The sequence below is a fragment of the Scophthalmus maximus genome, chromosome 13 (genome assembly GCF_022379125.1).
Source record: "Scophthalmus maximus strain ysfricsl-2021 chromosome 13, ASM2237912v1, whole genome shotgun sequence".
Taxonomy (NCBI): Eukaryota; Metazoa; Chordata; class Actinopteri; order Pleuronectiformes; family Scophthalmidae; genus Scophthalmus; species Scophthalmus maximus.
In genome coordinates, this window is record NC_061527.1 from 11224986 (window position 1) to 11247331 (window position 22346).

At 42.9% G+C, this 22346-nt stretch overlaps 1 protein-coding gene across 23 annotated transcripts in view; it reads right to left on the reverse strand.

The window, feature by feature from the left end:
• Positions 1 to 22346, reverse strand: part of adgrl2a (adhesion G protein-coupled receptor L2a) — a 93270-nt gene that overhangs the window by 64809 nt on the left and 6115 nt on the right. For all 23 annotated transcript variants that reach the window (XR_004795738.2, XM_035648180.2, XM_035648178.2 and 20 more), the window contains exon 2: positions 7170 to 7354. Coding sequence is in view for 22 of the 23 variants with exons in the window: in XM_035648180.2 (XP_035504073.1) it covers positions 7170 to 7245 (76 nt within the window). In the remaining variant the exon portion in view is untranslated. The remainder of the gene's footprint in view (positions 1 to 7169; positions 7355 to 22346) is intronic.

The window sequence follows — 22346 nt, forward strand, 5'->3', positions numbered from 1 at the left end:
TATTGTCGGGCAAGATAGTTTAGCAGCCTTCCTTTAGTCATGCAGGTTTTAGACAAGCTTTGCGAAAAAGAGGAAAATATTGTACCAATGCAACTGTTAGTTTCATTCAAGTTAACAAGCTACACAAATGGACACTCAGAGTCCCTTCAAAGGGCCCTGATTCTAAATCCTTTATATTTATGGGTGTAGTTTCACCACCCCTCCTTTAAAAGAGCCACTTCAGGATTTATAGCTTCTCTAAATCAGGACTGAAAGCAAGAGGACAAAGAGGATTCAACTTAGGGCGAGACGGAATATCTTGCATCTGACTCTTGAGCATGAACGGTAAAATCTGTGAAATCATGAGCCTTTGGATATACGATGTTCTCACAGCAGAGTCTGTCATTACATGTTCTGCAATCAGGTCTCATTGCATGTCATCCAAACCATAACCAGACTCTCCTGTGCTTCAGTGAACATGCCTTTCAACATCGTCCTCACAATGAAAATGTGATTACATACCCCTTGAACACCTGCAGATTGTTGTTGTTTACTTTGGGTAAGTCAGCGGATATGGAATGGAAAACCAACACGCGTGAGTCAATGGCTTCCTAAATGGCAGTTCTCATGAGGCAGCTTCACTGCCTTTATTCCTAAGTTGTCCTTTTGTTGCGCAAATCAGTAGGTGCAGGGGGACCAAATTGCTCACGTTGATAAATACATGGAAATCACTGCATGAAGCAAAACTGCACAGGATGCACAGTTCATTCATTACAGTCGACGTTTAGATAGCAACTAAATATCACAACGCTGCACTCCATGTGACCCAAATGCTGCACTCTAATCACCTTAAGATTCAACTCTGTTACAGTAGCAAACAGGAAACTGCACTACATTTGCCCTTTGACCAGCTGTGCTGGTTCATTTGTCTGGCGCAAGGTGCACATGCTGGTTCCTCTTTGAAATACCATCTCGACTGGATAATCAAAAACATTCTCCTCATCTACCCTTTCCAGACAGCACTTCATCAGCAGTCGTTGCGTGAGATCTGTCTGCAGTCCTTGATGTCCTCTACACAGGCTCCAGCAACAAAAAAATACTAAAGATATTTTACCATACAGGCAGCTTTAGGTTTTTTCTCTCTACACACTCTTTTCGTTACATATAGCAGAAACTTTCAAATCAAGCCCTGCAGTCAACCTGGGGTAAAGCCATTTTTTTCTTCCAACCAGCACGACTGAACTAATAAATGTGAGACAAAGAAACAAGCAGAAACACAACTCTGGAGGCTTATCTCTGACAAATTGAAGCCTGCTTACACAAAGATGCCCACATACCGCTAGTCACATCTGCCACGGCCAGATCAGAGACAACCAACAGAAGCACAAAACAATAAATGCCCCATGAATAATAGGTCTTTGGTTATAGACCACTGCACTGCAGATTGATAAGTCATGTTTGTCTTCCCGTATTTGGGATTCAGTGAGGAGACTCATGGTTTATCAGAGCATGTTTTGTAGATTGTTTGGGATTTACTTGTTAGGGACCCACATCATTCTACCCGGGCAAGAACAAAGTGAGATAAAGCATGACGGCAAAATACAAGGCAGATAGGGACATGTGGATGGATGACTAATCTAGGGGGCCTGAGATCCCACCCAGCAAGAGCCTGCACAAAGATCAGCACCGAGAATGATGTGAGAAGGTAGGTTTCACACTCTGAGGACCTGTCACGCTGAACCAATCTCCTAAACAAGTCTGAAACTCAATTTAGGGCCATGTTAGCGACTGAGCCACATGTTAAGACACACAGTCTTGTTGTTTTGTGCGAGAAGTCCGCAAGACTCCTGATTTAATCAGGAAAGAAAACTGCGAAAAGAAAAAAACTCCTTTCTTGGGTTTATACAGGAAAAAAACAGCTTGGGAACATTGAAATTAGTGAGACGTGTAGGGATAAATAGTCTCACATAATACCATTTACATTGTGCCTGCCATAACTGATACGGGGAGGAGAGCAACTGGAGCTGAAACAAGGCATTATGTATCCTGTATGAACTGCTGCATCGGTGTCACAGCTAAGATCTCAGCATGAGTTGCGGACGGCGACAGCAAACAACAAACTAATGATGCTTCCCAAGGTTATCTTGGCATAAATAACCATTATGAAGAATGCTAATGCAACAGCCCGAACCCACAGATACAAACATAAACTGGAATGGCATTAAAAACCTTGAGTTAATAGTTATGAGTTTCACACACTTTGGGTTAGTGGAGCATCTTTTAGTAGACATGCAGGTGAAGGGAGGGTCTTTGTATGGGGGGGGGGGGGGTGTCAAGATGTCAGATCTCCGCCATTCTCCTGCATGACAAACACCAACCTGGAGCCAGCTGTGACAAAGCCCTAATCCAGAAAATCCCTCCTTCCTTTGCTGAAAATCCTAATGAGGATTTGAAGTGCTCAGCAGGGAGGAGACCCGGGGGCTGTGGTTACACCTTGCCACTGCTTGCTCTCCCAGTCATTGTCTCCTTATCTCCTTATTGGCCAAGCCTGGCTGGTGATGAAAGAGACATGACAGCATGGTGGGCCTTCGTACACAGGCCCCACGCCTGCCCGGCTCCACGGGAAGCCAGATTCCACAGTCAGCTGCAAACAACTGCGATGGCATCAAGCAGTAGGTGGAGAGTCAAAACCAACAGAAGTTGTTTACTAAAGACATACGAGACCAGGAAAGATTTCACCCGTTCGGCCTGAACGGTTTTGAATAAGAGGCAGTGATAATTAAAAGTTGGATTTCATAAAATATCTACTTACGAAATGATTCACCTAGCCTTTTCAAACTAATATCAAATTGGGTGGTTATGGAATGGGAGTGTGGTCACGCAGTGGGGAATTATTATTTTTTCATGAATACACCTCTGGCACAAATTAGTACTTCAAAAAGGGCTAGTGCCTATGGTTCCAAAAATACTTATAATTGACAGTTTTTTGAGTTTTCTTTTTAAGATAAAATGCACTAAGCGAGAAAGAGGCCCCTAATGGAAAGAATGGAAAGAATGGAAAGCAGATGGTCAGAGACGGTGTCTATAAGAATAGGCTTATGATATCTGGATTTACTGAACCTGATTGAATTTACCTGTTAGATACGTATCTGCTTTCCATGACCACTGCCAGCATGAGGTCGGGTCAGAAAAAAGGTTCTCAGGGTGTAAAGAAACGGAATGATTGGCCAGCTTCATGAGTTATACAAATATGCTTTTGTAGTTACAGGAAGGGCAACCAGAGCAAAAAGGCTGGGGCACAGCATTGAAAGTTGCTCGATCCTGTTCCAGTAAGTTCTGTCTTACATTGAGCCACGGGCTTTTACTTGCAGTAATTACATTTCAGAACACCTTGATTGTCTATTTAATTCCATTCCCATTGAGATGAAGACTTTAAGTCTCTTCTTTCTTCCTTTCACATGGTACAAAAACAGGACTCTTAAAGGTGCCCTTCCCTGTTGCCCTTGAGAAATCTCAAGTGCCTCAAACATTTAAAGCTTTGAGGAGAAACAATAGTGCTGTTTCAGGGTTTAAGGAGGGAACAGAAATTCTCAGTGTCAGGCTTGTTCACACAAGCTTTTTTCCATAGAAACGCTGCTTTTATATCGTGGCAGACTCTTTATATACCCTTCACCTTGCAGACAAAACCAGCACAGGGCCCACAGTAATGACATTACATGAAATCTGGAAGAAGCAGCCATTGATGAATCATTGTTACATAAAATCACCTTAATGAACTTTAGTGCTTTGCTTTAAATTTACTTTCAATGAGTATTTCATGTGTTGTAAAACCAGCAAAAGAATCCAATATATCAAAACAGTGATTTTATTTTTCAGGTTATTTATCAGCTGGTCATTTTGATCACTGATTTAAAAACAGTTGATCCCAATGAGGGGTAATCGATCACCATCTGACAAACACCAGAGTATGTAAAGCAGACACATTTTTCTCCTTATATATTCTCGCCACATTTTGTCATGCTGCAAACTTTTCTCTCCCTACCTCCCGACACAGAATCCTTGCTCTGCTCTCTAATTCTGCGACACCATGATTCTAACAAGCTTCGGAAAAGCCTTTGAAGAGAGAGCACGGCTGAGCTAGGTGTGAATTGTTATTCTGTCGCTGATACAGACAAATCCTTTTAACCCCACCAGACTTGACTAAATTAATTTATGAAAAGAAATGTGAGCCAATTTAATGATGTGTTGCCAGTGAAAGTCATCTCTGTTTTTACATATTGCAAAACAGGAAAAAAAAACATTATTACTTCATAAATTACACCTAATTTCTTCTGGGTTGCTATGGTGACATTCACAGAGGACACAAAATAAACCTGCTGCTTCAAAGAAGATCATTCCAAATGCCAGAGGGCAAACTTGTGATAGTCTAAAACAATATATATCAAAGCAGGTCAAAGTAAAACATACTGATTAAACTGATGTCTGCTACTTCATAAACTACCTTAGGAACAGAGGTATAGGAGCAACTTAAAAATTACAAAATAAATAAACGTTGCATTTTGATTGTGGCTTACAACACAGCTCACTGCTTTGTGTATTTTAAGTTGTTGAACTGAAATGAACTCCAGAATGTCTTTGGGTGTATATATACATACCCATCTGTAGATCAAGATCCAAAAGCACTGAATTGAAACTCAAAATGGAGCTTAATTAAGTATTTAGTTAGATCCTCCCTTCATGTCCACATGATGCTGATTTTTCATTAAATACAAGTAGTCTTTATCCGAAGCCCATTTTATCCTCTGCTACATCATGAAAGTTGTACTTTTTATGAGTTAAAAAAGAAAGAAGAGCAAATAGGTAAAAATCATGGAGTGGCCCTTAAATTTAACTGAAACCAAAATGTACCCTTTAAGAACCAGCCCATACGATTTTTAAAAAATATAATTTCCACGTGTTCTTATTAATGTTGATGCTGATTACAGTGTCAATGTCATAAGAAAGCTCTCCTGGGCTTTGTTAGGATTTCGGAGTGCTGGCAGTTGGACAATGACTCAATTTAAAAGGGTAGCTGTTCTACAGAAGAGAACATTTGATTTTCATTTCCTTTTTTTGTACTGACCGTGATAGAACACACAGCAGAGTATAACAAGACTAATTCCTTATCATTTGGTTGAGAAGCTCTAGCCCTCAGGGTTCCTTGTGTATATTTGAATATAAATCTGCATGTGTACATATGTATACACATACATACACACGTACACTCACGCACATGTTAAGCTGTAGAGAAAATAAGGAAAATGGAAGATGAAAGGTGGCTCAGCTGAGCAAATACAAACACAGATCACAGACATGTGCAGTTGTGCACATGAGTCAAATTAATGGAGTCAAATGTGCAGAATGAGAAACGTTGTATGGAAGGAGGTCAGAGACAAACACAACCCCCCCCCCCCCCCCCCCCACACACACACACACACACACACACACACACACACACACACACACACACACACACACACACACACACACACACACACACACACACACACACACACACACACACACACACACACACACACACACACACACACACACACACACACACACACACACACACACACACACACACAGCAAAAGTATCAATCCTGGCTCTGTATGTGCATCTCTTCCTGCAAACAAACAAAAGCAAACTTTAAACTATTTACAGCATTCCGCCAACCCATCTAATTCAATTATAAAAATGCATTAAAAAGATATTAGGGGTAGACGCAGTTTAATGAAGCATGTTTACTTGGGGATATTGTTTGTAATGAACTGTTTGTGGGCTGATCTCTGAGACTGAGATGGGAAATGGGGGAGGGAGGGGGGGGGGCAACAAGAGGAAAAGGTGAATGATAAATGTCATGAATAAATTGGCTTTGTCCTTTGTTGTGTTGACTAGGGCCTTCCCTTGATGTAGAGTGGGCGTTTCTCCAGTTTCCACCTCAACCACAGTTTCAGTTGGGGGGTTATAACTTTTACTAACTTTAGGAGTTGGTAGAGTTGCATCAACATCCTTCAATAGCTTACTAGCTATCTTACGAACACTGCCACAACGTTGAACAGAAACTCCATGGGGTTGCAACTATCTGTCCTGCCCCCCAACTCGGTTCATTTATAAATGCACTGATGTAAAATCTGTAAACTCTTATCTTTGCAACATATTGAGAATAAAAAGGATTATAAATAGCCAGGTTTTTGTGATTTCTATGATGTCCTTCCTAAATCCACTGAAGCCTTTAGAGAACACACACTACTCAAAAGTGCACGCTTCTTATATGAAATGTATAATACATGAGAAACGCATATGATATCATAAACCGTGCCAATGTGATTTGCTAGTGCAAAGTAAGCATCTTGAGAAAGTATTAACGTCAGAACTTGAATCAGTAATCCAGCATTACCGAGTGTTTACTTTTCTTTTAATCAATAAAGCAGGTATAGTGAACAGTTTGCTGGAGCGTCCACAGTTGGCACCAGAAAACCATAACTGTAATGGTTTTTTGGATATATTGCACTGAAAAGATGCCAACTTTGGTTTATGCTAAATCCAGTCATCAGCCATTTGAGAAATGTGCCTCTATTCCTTTGATTAAACATTAATATGAACAGGATACAGTTTATGAGACATGGTTTGGAGGCATATATCTTGTAATTACGATACAGCTGAGAATGACTTAATGAAAGCTAAATACACTATGATTAAAACACATTCTTTATAGCTTTATACTTTTCCAGGTGTGAAATCTGTGTGCCCGCCATGAGACGGAACATTTCAGCGAGGAATTTACAAATGGATCCAGCCCTGATGCCACTGGGAACAACTGACGCTTTCAAGCAGAAAATCTCAGACAAATCACAATTTACCAACTAATGAAACCACTCAAGATTATCCCCCATCCGCCTCTGCCCACTGTCCTCGGAGCTGCATTACTTACACAAGCACTGCTCACACTCAAAACAGCAGCTCTGGCTCAAGTCACAATTTCACTGCTCATGCTTATATTCCTAAAATGACAGGGGTTTCTGGCACTGGCTGCCATCGAGACAATACTCATTCAAAAGATGCTATGAAAAAATACTGGCATGAGATCGAAACTAAATGTTTTTTTTAATAGAAAAACAAAGATGACAGTTTAATTTTGACTTACCCTCTGTGGAGTGCACTTGGGCTAGTGTGATGAGAAACCAGCAGAAGGTGTGTAGTTTCCACAAGGAGCATGCCATGGCGCCTGGTGTTGATGGTTTGTGGAAGGTTTGTGTTGTGAGGAAAAGCTTCTGATTAAAAAAGTCCAAGCCAAACGTTCTCAGCGATGCTCATCATTGATCCTCTCACCTGTAGGAGCAGACCAAGGGACAAGTTCAGTTCAGGGGCGAAATTTATTCCACGTGCCGGCTCCGTCCCCGTGTGTGATTTCACAGAGGAATTCAGCCCGTCACACTTTTTCCTTTTTATCACAAGGCACTTGATGCTCCATTTACATTCCAACTGCAGAAAATGTGACAAACCTTAAGCTGTGCCATGCTCCAAACTCACGCAAAGCCACTGAAATAAAATAAGCTCGGGTCAATAATCCTGAGGAGGGAAATCCCCCTAATGGCAGCTGAATGTTAACCATTTCACTGGCAGGGAGGGGGAGCGGGGAGGGACCAGCGATATTATCAAACAGATAAGGCCCTCCCCTGTCCGTCGCCTCGTGACCCACAGCAAGTGATGCTAACCTCATCAGTGCCGTGTCAAATTATATTTTCTGCAGCTAGTGCAAAGAACATAAACCTTTCAGAGCATTTTTAAAAAAAAAACTTTACTGAGCCATTACATAAAAAACTGTTCCATAGTAGCCCAACTAGCCTGCGTGACTGAATCGGACACATTAACATGTAAGACACAAGTATGCATGTTGATTAATGTGCATTGGTCCTTTTAAAGAAAAAAAAAAAAAAAGTAAACACAAAAACGACATATCAGTAGTGACGTTGATTGATAGCAGTGACGTCACCGTTTGCTGAGAATTATATCTAGGTTGTAAAAAACCAAACAAATCTTCCCGCTGATTGGGAGTAAAAATGATTGTGAGTTATTATGTGATGTTCAGAAAGTCTATATGGCCAATTAAAGAAGCAGCATAATATATTTTACTGATCGTAAAAAGTCTCGTGAGAATGAGATCAGTTTTACTTTCGCTCCATCATAATGTTGTTGAATTTACCTCCTACTTTTCACTTCAACTTAAACATCACTTCAGTAGTAACTCGGCCTCTATATGATTGATCTGTGACCCTTTCCACCTTTGGTCGAACAAACAAACAACTACAGAAACAAAAAAAAAGGCAAATGGTCACTTCTTTGTTGTGGGTGACCACAAACCGCCTTATCTTCCCGACCCCCCCCCCCCTCCCGGACCCCTCTCGCTCTTACATCTCCCCAAACCAGAATTCCTCTCTCCCCACCTCATCCATACCTGTCCCACTAGTACAAGTGTGTTTGAATGTTTGTTTTTGCTCTCCTTCGCTACAAAAGCAAATGGCCTCCTCCCCGTCGCGGATACAGCGTTGGAGCTGTGTGAGGGTGAAACCTAATGCCTGTACCTGCGCGCCCAGGCATGTGTTTCACACGACCAACAGCTCCCTTTTGTCTGTGTGTTTACACTGCAGGGCTAAGCTCGGTCCTCTCACTCCCGTGAACCATTAGCACATTCACCATGGGATATGGCATTGCTCCGGCAACAAGGCACACAGGACCCCATTAGAAACTGTTTTTTCTCGTCTCTCTCTCTCTCTCTCTCGCTCTTATTATTTTGCACATTCAGAAACAACACCCCATGTTTTTCAGTGTCTGCCACCCTGCAAATGTTTGCTGAGATTCAAGGGACTGAATGTTGTCCATCATACCAGCAGCCGACAAGGGAGCTCGACTGAAAAAAAAAATAGACAGCCAGGAATTTGTTTGTCATGAAAAGTCGGAGGCGCACAAGTCAGCGCCGGCTGGCTCCTCCGCTGGAGAATATCCACGGGCTGAGGAGTCTTTCATCTGTTTTGTCTCGAGTTCTCAGACAGTGCAACAATTCATCATCGAGAAAACATGCGGAGCGCACACGCATTAGCCAACAAAGTTATAATTAAGCCTGCCATAATCAGCTCATCTGGTATGACATTACGCCTCACCTGAGACCTCTAATTTCAGAGCCATTTAAAAGAGGTTAACGGGAACAGAGTGCTGCAGCCACAGTGTATTTAGTTTCAATGGGATAATGTGCAGCCGTGGGATTCAACAAATGACGGGTGATCACTCAGACCAAACACTGGATTCCGACAGAACCCTAAACCTTGTTGCTTTGCTGATCCCTGCATGTGGCACCAATTAAATTTATCAGGCAAGTGGCTGCGAATAATCAGCCTACATTCAAGGTCCATACAGTATAATGAGGCCTTAGGCAGATTGTCTCCACAACAAAGCAGGACAGTGAGCATATAGGCTTAAGCATCCTCATCCGTGCACACGGAGTCTCAGCTCTTACTGTTGTGTCCACTTAGTGAGACAGACAATGCTGAGATTACGCACGCACACGTTTACTCGTGTTGAGATGTGAGTGATGATAATCCCGTTCAGTCATTATGTTGTCCTGCACAAAGTAGTTTACTGCGGAAAATAAAGTGACAGTGTTTACACGATTCACAGGAGCCAGAGTTCTGTAATAATGATCTGGGAGTTTACTTGGGTGTCTGATCGCTAAATGAATGTGAAGACGGACGTGCGACAGGCTGTATTCAAGCGGAAAAAGAGTAATTCACAGACCAGCCTCAATGTCAAAACAGGTATTTGTTTTTAATTTTGTAGCTGTATATTGTGAATAATGAATAGATTTCCTATTGGTGTATTCAACATTAAATTCAGCAGCACTGTTTCACACAGGCTTTATCACTCGAGGTGTTAGTTGTAGCATTAAATTTGTTTCACCGTCACTCAAAAAAAAAAAAGAAAGAGTTTTATTTTCCCACCATCCCCTAGCCTTGTCACTCTTTTATCAAATATAGTCCCACTTTCCATCTGGTTCACTCCGTGACCTCTGCGGCGCATGCACAGAATGAAAACACAGACTCTATGGGATATACATGCCAAGTGCAATTTCAAAGACTGATGCCATGCCTGCTCGGCCCCGCGACCTTGACACAAGGCGAGATAACCTGGTTTAAGGTCTTTCCGAGACAGTTGAAATATATTGCTGTACTGCCTTATACGCTAGTTAGAAGTGAATTCTTAATGTGCACGTGAACACGCTGATTTACCCCCCTTCACGGTTGAGATTAATGCCGTGGATTAAGTGCTGCAACCAACTTGTTTATATCTATCTGAAGAACATCTTGTAAATCTTCTGTGAAATCAAACCAGTCCCTTTATACCAAAACTATTCATTCAAGGTAATATTTTATCTCTCTCTTTTTTTAAAAAAAATAAAATACCTGAGCACTTTATTAATTTCTTTAAAAAATACACAAAACAAAAAACAGGTTGGAATCGTCCATTGCAGTATGTCTGTGTTCATGGGTACAAATGTAAAAATATATATTTATATATATATATATATATATTTATAATTCTCAGCCTGAGATAACAGTGTTCAGTCAACATGATTATTCTTGCTTTCCTGTCATCATTGCTTAGTGCAAAACAGAGGCAGCGTGCTCAACAGACCTCCGGTGTCAGAATGTGAAGACAAAGACAAGATGCCTTCAAACAGTTTCGCCTCCAAGGCAGTTGAGACCCCCTGCCATGAAAAAAATGCAGAACGTTGATCCCTAGTACGTGGGGATGGGTGATCTGTAAATCGATAACAGTCCCATACTCTAATATGTTTTGTATCATGCTGTGAGTGTTTAACATGCCGAGGCAACCAGAGGCGCAGACCGAAGGCAGACTGCCTGGCTGCTCCTTCTCATTAAACGTGCCGAGGTCTCCCCTCTCGGCTGGGTGTTCCCTTTTCTCTCTTCACCTTGTAACAGAAACCGCCGTTGACCAAACCTTGGCTGGTTGTGATCTCATAACAGGTTAAGCGACTGCAACAAGGCTGGGGTTTGGGGCTTTTTTACGGCGGGTAGACAAATGACGAAGAGCAATCACATCAACACGGCTGCTCGTGAGGCACGAGGCAACGTTCTGTGATTGTTAAGCAGAGATTGCTAGAATGTCAACAGGCATCACACCGTTTCGCCTAAGTATAAAGCCATTGCAAGCAGATGTTTCAAGCACTCAGAGAAATGGAGAAGCCACGGGAGCATGGGCCCGGAGGCTTTGCACATATGTATACTTGATATATTTGGCTTATAATTGACAACTGAGTGACAAAATTGTCAGTTGGTCTCCTTGAGAGAAAAAAACAAAAGACTTGGCAACTGGGAGGAAGGGGGTTATTAGGAGGGAGGGGAGGAGGGTTGATTTAAAAAGGACAGTTTGAATTTTGAATGCAGCGGGGGTCTGAAAACAAGAGGCAGATGTGAAAGAATGCCGGGCTCCTCAGACAAAGGTCCCGGTTGTCCCTCTCTAGCTGTTAGAGGACCACAGGAGAATAGAAGAAGAGTTGGGGCATTCTATTAAATGAGGTCTGGGAGAATGGAGGGGGGACCCAGAATAAAGAAGCCGCGTGGGGGAGGGGGACTCGAGTTACAATAAAAGACTGACAGCTTGCAAGTCTTGCTTGACCCTTGAATTAGCCCCTGAGCTTTCAACAAATCTTAAGAAAGAGTTGGGATGTTAATTGTCACGGAACATCACAGGGATGCAAAGGAAGGGAAATATGGGGCCGGGGATTCACTGAAATGTAAATCAGAGCCAACCGACCACCACAGGTTGAATGGGACACATTAGGTTTCTACTGCATCCACACATACTATAAAACTCCTCTTTCTCTCTGTTTGTCTTGCCCAATTTGAGGGAGAAACTGAAATACTTGGGCACGCAGAGCTCAGTTAGAGAACGCTCAGCCTCAGCCGCGGAGGAAATATATTCCCGAAAGAGATTGCATTCCTGCTCCGACACTGCTGAAGATGTACAATTTGCAAGTGTAAAATCAGGAAATTCTCACTCCAGAGGCGAGAGGTGCGGCCGACGATCGGAATGAGTCCGGAGCCCCGCTGAGTCAAATATGGGGCAGGGAGGAATCAGAGGGCTGACCCGTCTGCTGAGGGGAATGATTGAGAGCAGCACAGGGCCAGGGGAGCTGAATGACACCCAACCAAACACTCTTTGACTGCTGGTGCCCGAAACGAAGGCCCTGACCCTGACAGGAGCTCAGCTCGTGAAATAACAGGAACATGCTGCTCAACAGGACAGCGCGGCTTCTCGTGGAGGAGGGGGGGAGGGAGAATGGAGAAGGGGAAAACGAAGCAAAGAATGGGAGGGGGTGTTGTTTATTATCATCATTACCAAAAAAATAACCATTGCAAAACTAAACCCTCCAGAGATGTCTGATTAGGACAGCTATTTTTCCCCCCACATCCCTTGTGGTTACACTGTTACTTATGATTTCAGGTATCATCTAGCCGCTTTTATCATCCGAGAGAAATGAGAAAAAAAACAAAAATGTTTTTGAATCCGTGGCTCATAATGCTTACATTAAATTAATCATTACCCGGCGCTTATGCTGCAAAAGCCGGAGCGTGTGACACGAGCGTGGTGCTTGTCATGCTCATTGCTCTCAGTGTTTGCGCCATTCATCATTTTTACGAGCCACTCAATTAATCGATTAGAGTACTCCCCACTGGTCAGAACATATGGCTACTAAATAAAGCAACCGTGAACCAAACCCCTGGAACACTCTCTCATCAATACATTCATGCAGACAAAAGTGAAGGCATTGTCAAAAAAATTATGAAGGAGATGGAAAGAAATGTAATTCAGGGGGAGATTTAGACGTGAAAGAAGCATCGTTATCAGGGAATAATCTCACATTCAGAAAATGCCAATATGTTTGCTGTATATGTTATTTATAGGTCTCACATCTTAGTTTTCAAATGTATCCCCATGCGCCGAGAGCTATATTGCCCTCTGCCTGATTATACTGTATATTAAATCCATAGCCTCACAATCACTTTAGCAATGCAACAAAAATCCTATTAGCACTAAAAAAACCTACACCTGTCTGTCCACATGGATTATAGCCAGATGATTTGCCATGGTTACAAAGTTTTAATACAGGTTCCATACATTTTTTGTTGTAATTTTGATGTTTTACTGGGAAGTGAAGTGGATTATCTCAAATGAAATTGCAAAATGTCATTTCCACTTGCTGATAGCACAAAACTATTCCTTTCAGGTCTGTTGAGATAAGACTGATTCAGCTATGGCCGTTAAACGGTGTCTTTGCCAAATGTTCCTCCGCTTAGGAATTAATAGGCTGACATTAATACAGAAAGATAAATAGGAAGGTCAGGAATGGGAGCCCTGCCATTATATGGGCATCTCATGGTGATAGTACCTGCCAATCAAGTCCAATAAGTCCTTGACACGGCATGATTCACCTTGGAAAACAGAGCGTATGCAATATGCAGTGTACCCTCCCCTGTCCAGAAACCGAGCCCAATTACTATGTGCACATAAATACTTTCAGGGTTTGTGCTCGGAGAGCACATTAGGAAGCCATAAAAGAAACATTTGTTGTGCGATCCAGTTTACCATGGCTAAATTAGTCAAAACAAATCAGGGATTATACAAACCGAGCTCGGCAGTTGGCCCAGACACTCTCCCCAACTCATCTTCTCGATTTCAGCACGAGTACATCATTGTTTTGTTCATGCAGGAATAAAACAGTGCGATGTGGCTAGGCAAAGTCAAGCAGAGGGGACAAAAACATGAACGGCTGCGCATTCAAAGCCATACACCACTACTTGGTGTCAGGAGGAAATGTTTAAATTATTCATGTCGGCCTGCTTCAGACTGAACCGTGGTGAACAAATACATCGACAGTGGAGGTCAGAGATTTGCTCATTGGGGTCACGTTCACTGAAAAACTAGTGAGTTCTGCAGTTGGTGTAACTTATAGAATTTGTTTGTGTTGCCACGCACCGCGTTTGTTTGCAGAAAAGGGACAGTGCCCTTTCGGGTGAACAGAGCCTGGTTTAAGCCCATGGCAATAATGCGCTGCATTTACTCGGCTGTGCACCAGTAAGCAGCTTTTTTGGCCCCCATCCCTCCCCCCTTTCAAAATGAGGAGCCAAATGGTTAAAAACCCTGCCCCGTCCTTCTATTAAGGACCTCACCATCAATAATGCACTGTGATCGTGAGGCGTTATTAAACAGGATGATTAATTTTTAAGGTGGTGGGCAGCAATACAAAACATGAGGAAGGTAACAGAGAAGATGACTTGTGAGAGTCTTCTCAAATGGAAGGGAAGCGAGCAGGAGAATACGGCCTTTTTTGCCGTCCGCATGATTTTCCTCATCTTAGCAAAGCATGGAGGAAACCAAAGAGCAACTGAGCAACTATTGGTGGTACTAAAAAACTCCACCTGGAATGAAAGATGTCATTATCCTCCTGGATGCTTCGCACCTTCCTGGTACCATGTTCATATGCACATACTATCACTAATGTTATGTACATTCTTTATATTGATATTCCTTATACTTGTATAGTTTTCCGGTTCTATCTATCCATCCAATAATATTCGGCTTACATTCTATGTACAATGCCCAAATGCAGTGATGGCCCCAATCCACATCTCACTTTTCTAAAAGCCTGCTCTTCCTTTGTTTGCTTTGCTTGTTGAGCGACATCTGCTCTCTGTAACCAGGAATATTTCACAAGGGCTTAATAATGCTTGTTTTTGCTTTTACCTCATCATTGCACGTGGGCATCTGCAACATCGTTTTGTGCCTGTGCACATTTGCTCAGGAAAGACACTTTCTCAAATTACTTAAAAACCGTAGAAACGCACACGCTTGGGAAGCTAGAATCTCATCTCTAGAGCGGTGGATATTAAGATTATTGAAGGGTGCTAATTCTTTCGGATGAGAGCCACTGTGCATAACGTGGCCAACCTTGGCGCCGTGTCTAATTGAGGCTTTTAACCTTTCTGTGGCTTGGAGGAAGGACAAACAACCAAAAGAAGGGACGCCGCATGATCTTTGTCCTCACCAAAATAGCAGACAACGCGAGGCCCGTACCCTTACAGCAGGAGCAATACCCTACCAATGATTTCAGCAGTGGAGCGCTCTACTGTAGCCTGCTTCATCCTGGCACATTTCTGTCCCAGCGCTGCCGAATCTATTTTCAATCTTAAAGATGGCATGAATGCGCTTGTCAGACAGGGGAAGCAGCGTATGTCAACCTAAAACAAGGTATAGCACCGTCTTGTCAGGGAAGCTCAGACAAAAGAATTGGGTGTAGTCTTTCCTGGATGCAATCACTTGTCAGCCCTAAATCTTCACTCAGTACTGGCCTGACAGGTAATGGTGCTTGTTAAACCTGATGAAGGTATATTGGCCCATTCCCCCCCCCAAAGACACGTGTCAGGACAATGTCTTAAGATGCATTTAGCTGCTGATCAGAAATGAACGCTTCATGCACTCGGCTGCACAATGAAACCTCAAAAAAGAGAGAGGGGGGAAAAAAAAGACAAGCACGCATCTGATTCATACACAGCAACATGACAAGGGGGAGTAAGCAAAGGGTCTTTTTCAGGCTGCATCATTAGGTTTCCTAGTGCAGTTTCAGTGTCACTAATCCTTGCCCTCTCCCCACCTTCAGCTGTGGAAGAGAGAGGACAGGTTTGGGGCTGAGCCTTCTCCACAGTCCTCATTAGCATAACATCAGGACTGTGTGGGGGATTGTGATGCAAACAAGCAGTGATTGGCCCATTCCTGCCCCCTATTTTAACAACTGCGGTGCTATAGGATCTCGCTCCTGCCTGCTTTACTGTACGATGGAGCAGCATCTCTGGGACTGAGTGGGTGTTGATTTTTTTTTTTTTTTTTTAAATGAGAACATTTTCAGCTTCAGTTTGGATGAGAGAGATGTCGACCGACAAACACTTGGCTCAGACTCAATGGACCCGCAGTCCACCGGTGACGAGATGACAAAACGGGGACAATTAGAAAATGTAATGTTCAGCATATTTTGTTCAAGAAGCACAACATCACAGAGGCAAAAAATATCTCCTTTCAAGAATATTCCCGGGCTTCCGACTGACCATGATTCAGGCTTGACGTGATTTTAAAAAAAATTATGTAAATGAATCCAAGGCTTATGTTATCATCTCCTACCACCCACAATAGGACAGCAGATACAGCAATCACTGCTGCTGCACCTTGTGTATGTTTAATATGTGTTTGCTCTTTTGTGATAGGAAGACAGGAAACAAATTGAGCTTTCTTCTCTCTCTCTCTCTCTCTCTGAACAGCTGGACCAAAGTCAGGGAATCTGAAGTCACGAGGGGGGAGCAAATGCAGGAGACTGCAAAGTGGACTGCAATAAAACATTTACTTGGAAATTATCTCCCCGCCATAAGACCTTCCTGTTTTGAATAACAAAGGGATTCAAATTCCCAAACAAACTTTGAATGGTTGACCAGTTGAACTGCCAACTGCCAGATGATAGCGGATTGCTCATTGAGTCACACCTTTGAACTGCCGCGCCGACGGTAGTAGGAATCAGAGATTTTCATCTCTGTATCTGTGCATAGGTAATCCACTGAAGTGTAATTGCAACAGCGCTAAATTGTGCAAAAAATGATGACAGGGGAATGAGACTCACTATGAATATTAAGTGAGCGTGGTAGCAAAGAACAAACAAGAATCTGTGTGAGGTGTCTCCTGACACGATGAAATGGCTGGCAGATTGATATCACAGAAGGAGTTTTACCTTTTTCTTTTCTGTTAACACAATCGAGGATAACTGTGTGTACATCCAGTTTTATCAAACCTTGAATATAAATTAAGATGTGCCATCTTTAACCTCTGTGGCAGAGAGAAAACTCTTGAGAATCAATCTTTTCAAAACATGGAAAGCACGTGCTAACTGAGTGGGATGTGGATTAATGCATCATTTTAAAACATATTTCTAATATTTTAATGTTAACCAGACCAGGTGTGACCTAACAACCAGAATGAACTCAAGATGTCTCAATATGCAGAGCATATAGATGAAAATTTAAAGGCGCAATTCTTGACCAGCTTATAAATATCCTATAATTTCCAGTCCTGTGAATATTTTCCATCTCTGTCGATCTTTTTTTATTTCATACACCAAAATATCCACAGTGTCAATTAGCAGTTTTGTCTGGGGCTATTATTGCATGCTCCAGTTGTGTAAATTGTGTTATATAAGCTTCATTACATGTTTCCGTCTTGGCACAAAAGGTTTAACTTCTGTTTAATACCAAGTATGCAGCTGCTGTGGTTCTTATGGCCTGTCGCTGCAGGGATGGCTGTGTACGATCCTGAGAGTGAATCACGACAGCATGTCCCGTGTTGTACTGGCCGTCGAGCTCACTGGGACAAATCCCAGTGGGCCGCCACATTGGCGGACCGGTGGACCGTCAAAAAATCCATGAAGTTTTTATGGATTCATCCACTTGGATCCCGCATTACCCGAGCAGATAAGTCTGACCAATACAATGCACTAGACTACATCACTGTCCCCAAGTACCGTCTGCACACGCCTCCCTTTGCCACAACGCACAGACACCGACGAGCCTTTTCAGTTGAGAGAATTTTGTCCCGCTTACTGTTCACGCGCACCTCAAATTGTCTGCCAACATATTCCAGCACTGCCATTTTCACAGCAAAAGGTTTATAGACAGAGCTTTTGAAGCCATGCTAAGCATCTAATCAGAGCATACTACCTCGCCACCAAACTCAGAAACACAAATTGCAGCGAAACTTTTCCGTCTTTCCTGTCCTTGAGGCGGGTCTCTGCCTCTCCGAGCGGCAGCTCCTCCACCTACCTCCGGGCCTTCTGGACCCATTTCTGATGGTAATGGCTGCGGGAGCCGCATCCTGTCAGCTCACTCCAGGCTCACTAGTAATCAGCTCGGGCTGATGAATGACAGAAATGCCACCGGCTCCACTTTCTGCAACGACCAGAATGCCCCCGTTGATGCCTCCCATTTGACTGTCCTCTTTACGCGGCCTTTTTTCTCTCCATTCCCATCAACTACTGCAGAATAACGCTCATCACATTGGTTCAGCTGCGGATGCTGATGCTAAAAATGAAACATGTGTTACCGGGCACAGATGCAGTGCTTGAGTAATTTGTGCAGCTTGCTCTGAGCTTTTTTGTCTGGTCATCTTTTAACCGCGCTTTGATTTTATCACTGGGTGATTCACTATCACAAAAACGTTTGATCGTTTCAATGCTTATCCTAATTTGAAGACCAATCAGTGTCATTTATACCTGCAAAGAAAGGGAAGACTGCCCAAAAGTAATTTCAGGCTTTATTTGCTGTTTTTATGCAGTGTCAGCTGCGTAAAAGAGTCTATAAAAACCTGATATGAATATTTGAGGAATCTTGAACTTTTGCTTTCCAAAAAAGAATTTTATCTAGTGTGCAATTGATGGGTCACAGCGTAAAAAGGCTCACTACACAATTCAATTTGATCAATAAAAGACAAATAGATTGACAAACGGTGAGGAGATAAAATGCCCACTTTTTTGGTCTGTCCAAAAGAAACGTGTCGCCATATGTGGCAAGTTAAAAAAATTTCAGATAAACTCAGGGATTAAATCTTGTTTCTTGGACTGAGAACATTCTTGGAGCTAAATAAACCATTTAAAAACACATTAGATCAAGTGAGGATGACTTTTTTTTCATATAAAAAGACAGTTTTTTTTCTCAAAGTAAGACATTTTAAAACGTGTTTGTAAAAAAATTGGTCACTAAAATTAAATCAGCCCCGAAATAAATATTTTAGCCACAGATGCGGATGCATTCACAACCATACATACATGTGCTGTCCCGAATTGAAGGGCGCCGTGATGCGGCCTCCTCAACTCAATTGTCATTTTGTGGCTGATTCTTCCCCCTTCCCTTCCTGTGATAACACACCAGGTGTTAAGTAGAAGCTGAAGTTCTCACACTCGTCTTCATTACCGAAAAGAAAAACAGTGCTAGGGACTGAAGAGTTGAATTCGACAAGCAGGTCAGTCTAATGGATAAAGGCAGTCGGGGTATGTGTGATTTATAGCAGCGTTCACACCGGCGGAGCCGCCTCACACCTCATTTATGAGGAGGCATGATGAATAATTAGCGCAGCCTGTACATGTTTTATTACTGCGCAAAAAACGCCAAAAAAAGACCCAATCGTACAGAATCACACCGAGGTGTCAATATCAAACATTTCAATTTTCCACATGGGCACATGCAGAATCTAGGCGCACACACATTCGGGAGCTCAACTTATCTGCAGTATTTAAGATGTTCATTACCTCTCCCCCCGGCAGTGGAGGAGGAGGAGATGGATCCAACAGGCAGCAGTGAATGCCAGGCCTGGCACAGCTGTACAAGCAAAGCTGTAAAGAGAAGTCACCGGCCACTGTCGCTCAATCTTCGCCCGTGCTAATCCCACACTATCTGCATTCCCGTCAGACCCACTCCCCGTGTCCCGGCGTTGCTGTTCACACTCCTACATTCAATTTGGCAGCAAAGCAGGAAAGTGGATATACGTTGCATCACTTCTCCTGGCTGAAAAATCCTCTCCGCATTGTTCCCCTCCAATCTTTTTTTTTCGAGACGGCATGATGGCTGTGACTTCTTGTACAACGGATCCAACAGTCATTTTCTTCGATTGCATTTCTTGCGCCGTGTTTTTCTCTTTCGGATATTCAGTGAACCAAATGAAAAATAAAATATGGAGGTTTGGTGATTTCATTCCAACACTAGACCCTTTGCTCTTTGACTTTGAGCAGCAGCGTAGCAAATTTAAGTACATATGAGATATAAAAGCCTTTAATGCTGTGGAATCTCTTCTTAGCTGATCAGATCATCTTTTGAACGGCCTCAATACACAAGCAGGGCAGACGAGTCAGCTCCATTTATCTGTATTCATCATTCACAATATCATGGAGAGACAACGTGCTGTCATATCATACCCCACGCTGTTACTGTAGCTGGACAAATGCACTGGACAATGAACGCTCAAGTGGTGGTCAGGTTTAACCATGCCAGCATTCATAAACCCCACTATGTTTTACAGAGGGGAATGTTATACCCACGCTCCAATGGAACCAAATCCTGGCCCGCAGGGAAGAAATTTCATTTTAACATCTCCTTTTTTTTTTTCGGGACTGACATTTTGTCCTCTGTTTTCAAATGTTTTCCCAAGTAGCCTCTCTCCGGTTGACCCGAGCCAGAGACCGCTGCCTCTGGCTTGTCACGGACGGAGGAGTGATGCAGTTCTGTGGGCAACGGAGAGGGACGCTCTGTGCGGAGACAGCAGCAGCAGGTGCGGCTGTGACAGTTGCCGCGTTGTTGCTCGCCCCACACTGTAGTCGAGATGAGGTTCACAGATGTACCCACTCAGCGCCGGGGTTTATTGGCTGCCTGAGACAATGCATCTCTGTCAAGATCAACTCCTCCTAAGGCCATTCTAGTCTAAGAGTGCTCCGTATGGAACGAGGCTCAGTAAAAACCTCATTCTGACACACAAGGTCAATTCTACTCCACAGCAACACAATCAAAGCTCTGCCAACAAAACAAAACACAAATTCCAACCTGAAGCGACTGCACTTAAATATGGAGGTGTTTTCATGTCAAGAGGTTTGTCTATTTAAACAATAATGTATGATATGAAATTGTAATACGATTCTAATGTTATACGATTATGAAAAATGTATAACTAATTATTGCTACAAGCATTCTCATTGTAAAAAAAAAACACATTTCTGATTAATTATAACCAAGCCCCTCTTGCATGCATGCGTCTTAAGTCCACCAGTTACCACCCAAGGCTGCACTTCACCCCAAGGTGGATCTGGCTAGGCGTACATTCCCATCAAGCAACACTTTCAATGCAGCAAGCAGACAGAAAATTACTGGCAACCATTTTGAATTTTTTTTTTTTTTGAGAAACCAAACCTGATTTCCTTCTCCAATTAAAAGGGACCCCTCGAAGTAGTAGTCGGCAGAGTCCTGTCCGAGGTAGAGTTTTGTTGAATCTCACTCAGCGTGGTGGAGATCGGAGATAATATGACTATTGTTTTTCCTGTAAAGCACCCAGTCTCTGCTCGTTCAATTACTGGAAGGAGCCTCGACGAGGGCGGTTAAATCATTCGCAGAGACAGTATCTACGCACAGAGAGAAAGAAATAGAAAGATGGAGAGAGGGGGAAGGAGGGAGGAAGCGAGTGGGGGAAAGAGAGAGAGAGAGAGAGAGAGAGAGAGAGAGAGAGAGAGAGAGAGAGAGAGAGCAGACATAGGGGCCAAACTTTAGTCTGCGGAGGGAACAGAAACATTTTTGTGCGGACCACACATGGAGGGTACGGCGAAGATAAAAGCAGCAGGATTCATGATTCACAGTTGGAAATTAACAGACTAATACAGCTCGCTCTGTTTCAGTGCCAAAAACCACATAATAAGATAACATGTGGGTTGCTTTTTTTTTTTTCCTCCACAGTTTATGATGGATATCCATGTAGATTCTCAAAATGTAAACACAACGTATGGGCGAACCGCCGCAAACGTCATCCCACATCACAAACGTCGCCTACAAAACAAAACCAGCACACAAGTGCTCATCTGTCAGCGTGGGCAATCATTACCAGATAATTTGATCGTTTTTTGGGGGGGGTTTTTCAACCTCGGCTGTGTCTGATGTCCCTGGCATGCGAGCAGTTGAACAGACAATTATTTTGTTGATTACCTTGGTTTTTTAGCAACTTACCACGCCTGTGATATTCCTCTGAAACTCCCAGACCAGACGCTGCACTCCGACTGACTTGGCGACTACTGGAACAAAGCTTCCCCACTCCCCGACCGAATAGTGTACATGTCATTTATCAAAGCCTCAAACTTCCAAATCAACCAGATAAGCCACATGTGCATTCAGGTGTGAAATATTTGTGCTGCATACACTTGTAAATGTCATATGAACCTGGCAGGATTTCACCTGCAGATTTGCTTTGAAGAGCGTTTACTCGCACATCTCGTGTTTTTTTTCCACCTGTGTTCTCGTATTTTCTTTTTTCCCACTCCCTCTTTGGTCTTTTTGATCACTACGAATCAGTGCTTCTTTGCAAACCGGATTCCGTCATCAACAACACCACTTCAATCTAGGTTAAGCGTCCACTGTAGTTCTCTGAATTCCCTCTCTGTGCATCAATAAGAACACACGCACAGGAA